This window comes from Primulina tabacum, chromosome 7 (assembly GCF_025594145.1).
Source record: "Primulina tabacum isolate GXHZ01 chromosome 7, ASM2559414v2, whole genome shotgun sequence".
NCBI classification, from domain to species: Eukaryota; Viridiplantae; Streptophyta; class Magnoliopsida; order Lamiales; family Gesneriaceae; genus Primulina; species Primulina tabacum.
Genome location: NC_134556.1, coordinates 35,835,115 through 35,840,209, shown reverse-complemented (window position 1 = coordinate 35,840,209; position 5,095 = coordinate 35,835,115). Strand labels below are relative to the sequence as shown.

Sequence of the window (5,095 nt, the reverse complement as noted above, 5' to 3'; positions counted from 1 at the left end):
TATTGAGAAATCGATAATTCATCTTCGAATTGATTTTGCCTTTTTGATGAATTTGTCGGGTAAGCACCTACCTCACTTGTGGACTAGAAATTAGCTTAGCCGACATTGGCCCAAGACCGTGCATCTTGCGTATGGGTTATGTGGTAAGATCGTGAACAATAAATATCGACTATCTGACAACTTGTACCATTCCGCATTCGTGAAGTTCGACTTAATATATAGTTTACACATAATATTCTTATAAAACAATTTTGATGTATCGTGTACGATATCATTGATGTGACGTTTATTTATTAAATATGATAAAAATACAAAATTTTATTTATGTAACATGTGATAAATGAAATATGTATCATATCAAAACGGTCATATGAACCCTTAAATTATAACCCAACATTATATATAATTTACAATTTTCATAAGTATTGAATCAAATCTACATATTATAAAATTTATGAGATATGATCACACGCAACAAACAAGAAATAGAATATTGATAATGACGTGGAATCTCAACCCAAAATGCTGTAATAATATAAAATATGAAGTATTTTGTTCATGAAAAATGTAACTGAAGAAATATCAAATTCCGTTATAAAAAGGCCTTCAATCTGCCAATAAAATCACGACGAAAATCAACTGCCACCAATCCTCGTACGAATAAAATATTTAAAGAAACGGCGGGAGCAGTTAAGGCAACGGGAGCGGCGCGCGGCGGCGAAGGGAGAATGGGTGGTTGGGCTATTGCGGTTCACGGCGGCGCTGGTGTTGATCCTAACCTCCCGGTAGAACGTCAGGAAGACGCCAAACAACTCCTCGCTCGTTGCCTCGATCGCGGAATATCCGCCCTCCGCGCTTCCCTCCCCGCCATTGACGTCGTTGAACTCGTCGTACGTTGTTTCCTTCTTTTTCAAACCTCATTTCTTCTGCCACTCTCTATTTCTTCATGATTTCAACGAAAAGAAAGAAAAAATCTTTACCCGTTCATCATGCATGAATTTCGAATCCGGTTCGTGGGACACTAATATACGAGGAATATTTTCTTAGGTGCGAGAATTGGAAAGTGATCCTCTGTTCAATTCGGGGCGTGGATCAGCACTGACCGAGAAAGGTACGGTGGAGATGGAGGCGAGCATCATGGATGGGTGTGGCCGGCGATGCGGCGCCGTGTCAGGCATCACCACCGTGAAGAACCCAATCTCCCTGGCCCGATTGGTCATGGAGAAGTCACCCCATTCCTATCTTGCTTTTTCTGGCGCTGAAGAATTCGCCAAACAACAGGTTAAACTTTCCACTTCCTTTCTAATATCATGTTGAAGAAATACTTTATAAACCAAAATTGCCACGCAAAGACATCAAAATGCGATTATAAATTTTGTTGTTTAATCAAGTCTTTATGTAATTAGGGAGTGGAAATGGTGGACAATGATTACTTTATCACGGAGGACAACGTTGGCACTCTCAAATTGGCAAAAGAAGCAAGTAAAATCCTCGTGAGTTGCCTCCGATAAATTGTTCTTGTCCCGTGTTTTTTCTTTATTATTTAAAACCAATTTGAAGGGTATTTAATGCTATTCAATCTACACGCATGACAGTTTGAATATAGGATTCCAACAGTTGGATTAGACTCCTGCACTTCGGAAGCCGAGACTCCTCCGTTGACAATGAACGGACTTCCTATCAGCGTATACGCCCCCGAGACAGTCGGATGTGTGGTGGTGGACACCCAAGGCCGGTGCGCAGCTGCCACCTCAACCGGTGGACTGATGAACAAAATGACCGGTCGAATAGGTGACTCGCCGATCATAGGCGCCGGAACCTACGCGTGCGACGTATGTGGTGTGTCATGCACCGGTGAAGGCGAGGCGATTATACGAGGGACGTTGGCTCGTGAGGTGGCGGCCCTTATGGAGTACAAGGGGCTAAACCTTCAGGACGCGGTGGATTATGTGATCACGAATCGGCTGGATCAGGGCAAGGCTGGGCTGATCGCGGTGTCGAGTAATGGGGAAGTGGCTTGTGGGTTTAATGCCGTTGGGATGTTCAGGGGATTCGCTACTGAAAATGGTTTCATGGAAGTTGGAATTTGGGAATAGGATGTGTATAATATAGTAAAAGTTGTTATACTTGTCCAAAAATAAAAGTCTGAATTTTGTGGGGAAATCTGAACATATGGTCACGTGATCATTTTGGATCACCCACAAAATGCACATGAAATAATACTCTTTGTGTAACGGATTTGGATCATGTGCATTTTTTACACGAGATGATCACATGATCATCTTGTTTAATTTGACAAATTTTTAAATTTATTTTATATGATTTGATGTCTACGAGATGATCACGTAAAAATACAGAGCATCAAATGTTGTTTTTTCAACACAGTAGATGATCCAAATCCTTGTGTAACATAGACAATTATAATATCGGCAAAATATCTCGATTCAGTTAAAGTTGTAATATCCATATGTTACGTAATGAATTTCTAAAATATAAAATCTTGGATATGGACTTTTTAAAATCATGTATGCTTGCTTATATTTGGAAATGAAAGAAATAGAGAGGGCCTTATTTATATATATTAAACAAAAAATTTATTTTCGGTGATAAAAACTAACCCAGCCCAGTCTAGTTCCCTATGCTATGGGTCCAATTATTTATACATGTTTATCGAATCGAGTATCAGTCATCACTTTTGGTGACAAGAATTTACACTTCTTTTTTCAGATTCCATCCCATCAGTGGATAGGACTAATTTATCTTTTGGACAATCTCAATTATAACACATCTTCCTTAAAATTTGGATTAATAATTGTTTTGTCCAATTCAAAAGAACATACTATATTAATATATATATAAAGACCTTCTCGTATTGGAAAAAAGGAATTTTACTATAGGTATTTTACAAAGTTAAACATGACACATAAAGATATTAAATAGACATATAAATTAACACAAAAACTTATATCAGACAGTTATGCAATCCCACCCGTAAAAATATTGTTTTTTATAATTAAAGTATTATTTTTCTCTATAAATATGAATAGACTATACTCGTCTCACGGATACTGATCATTGGGATAGTTTCAAAAGAGACCAACTCATAAATCAATATGTTCTTTCTGGAAGTGCCGGAGCCACACCCAAGCTAAAAATGCTCGGGTTGCCCAATTTTTTTTTAAAAAAATTATGTATTATTTTTTGACTACCATAAAATCAATATCGATAATTGTTAAAAAAAGACATTATATAGGATGGAATAAAGGTACATGAAGCATTAACTAAATAATGAAAAGTGTGTGAAAGTCATCTAGAGTGGTCGCTGCGGTCTTCATCTTCTCGATAAGTCGACAATGTTACAAATATCTCACAACGAACATTAAAACTGATAAATATATCCTAACAGTCTCCTAGAACCTAAATATTTGTTTCACCCCTGTTTAAAGAACTTCAAAAATTTTATTGCCATTAATTTTGAAACCGTGATTGAATTATTTTAGGTGATGAATTACAAATAACTATGAATATTATTTAGGCGAAATACTATTGTTTCGAAGACAACTTTTAACTTCTACTTCTTTCGTAGTTCGATAGAGAAAAAAATTTGAAAATTATTTCCGCTTCTCTCTCGAATAAATTCACATATTATGTCCATCGACAACATGGATAACGACGACACTAATTATACAGTTCAAACATGACTTGAGTTGAACTTTTTAGCTATTTCACTTTACAAATCGATATGCTTTGCTTTATGAGCATATCTCTTGTGAAACGCTATCACGAATCTTTATCTGTGAGACGGATCAATCCTACCGATATTCATAATAAAAAATAATATTCTAACCATAAAAAATAATATTTTTTCATGGAAGACTCAAATAAGAGATCCGTCTTACAAAATACGACCCGTAAAATCTTCCCAAACAAATTTTGGTTTGCTCTTTATTCTTGGTCAAAAAAGTAAATGACGTGACAAGTTAGAAATTTTTTTTTTTAAAAAAAAAGTGGTTGCCTAACATGCTTTTCTTGTTCTTATCTTATCCCTGTTAAGGAACAAATTAAAACACCTTTCATCGGTATATTTGAGTTCGAAATTTCTTCAAGAAATAAGCCAAGGATTTGTTTGACTTTGCTTTCGAAAATTAATAATATTATCATTTCAGACATTATGTTATATTGAAAATTTTGTGATGAAATAAATTATAAGTTATTTGAGTTAGATTATCATGTAATAAAATAATTTTTGCAAGAGATTGATTAGGAATTTAGGTATGTCTCGTCTGTTGTGTAGTAATAATAGTTAAAAACTTTAATTAGAATGTAAAAATCTCGAGAGACTCGAAACTAAATTTGGAGAATTTATAAATATTTAGCTATTGTGAAGTAGATATTTTAAAAAATTAATGGAAAAAATGTTAGGAATAAAATAATTACGTGGGACATAACATTATAAATAAATGATACAATTAAGTGGGTCCAATTAATGGGGCAAACGAATCATATCGTATATTAAATTGACTTCAAATTTGAAACTAAAAATTGTAAGGAATCATGAATCATAATTAAGTTTGAATTAGACTTCGAAATCTTAATAATAAATTTATATCGTGGATTATGGTGTAACTTGAAACTTAAGAATGTCAATATAAAAACTCTGAATGAATTTGAGTTGATGTAAATATTGAATATTCTCTTCTTATAAATAATTTCTCACATCTTGGTGCTCCGATTATTATAATTTTTTCTCAATATACAACAACTCTTTTTTTTTTTTACGATAACAACAAAAATAATCAAAAAATGAAGTATACTCTTTTTGAAAGAAAAAAAAGATATTTCAAAATAAATGTAAATGTGTAGAAAAATCTGATGATCAAAAGTAAATATCTTATTGTCGTCTTTGATCATGTTTTTATATATTTCAATCATCAGAGACATATTGATTCATCTAAAAGATGTCCATTCATCTAAGAGTATGATGAAAAACATCAAAAGACACCATTTGGATACAAGTTATCATGAAATCTCACAATTTTTCGTGAATTAGGTCGTCAGGCGCCTAAACGCCATTTCACCGGCACTTTGACGCCTC

The 5,095-nt window shown here is 34.2% G+C and overlaps 1 protein-coding gene across 1 annotated transcript; it reads left to right on the top strand.

Moving 5' to 3' along the window:
• The first annotated feature begins 615 nt into the window (after positions 1–615).
• On the top strand, positions 616–2,247 carry LOC142550911 (putative isoaspartyl peptidase/L-asparaginase 2). Its single transcript, XM_075659954.1, has 4 exons — positions 616–890; positions 1,048–1,281; positions 1,407–1,493; positions 1,596–2,247. Exons 1-4 carry the CDS (start codon positions 729–731, stop codon positions 2,094–2,096), a joined length of 984 nt encoding a protein of 327 aa, XP_075516069.1. The 5' UTR covers positions 616–728; the 3' UTR covers positions 2,097–2,247.
• Positions 2,248–5,095: the final 2,848 nt, after the last annotated feature.

Excerpts from the sequence above, each read along its gene's own strand:
- LOC142550911 (XM_075659954.1), top strand. The coding sequence starts at position 729 with ATGGGTGGTTGGGCTATTGCGGTTCACGGCGGCGCTGGTGTTGATCCT. Across the intron at positions 891-1,047 it reads TTGACGTCGTTGAACTCGTC|GTGCGAGAATTGGAAAGTGA; the intron begins GTACGTTGTTTC and ends ATATTTTCTTAG. Across the intron at positions 1,282-1,406 it reads AAGAATTCGCCAAACAACAG|GGAGTGGAAATGGTGGACAA; the intron begins GTTAAACTTTCC and ends TTATGTAATTAG.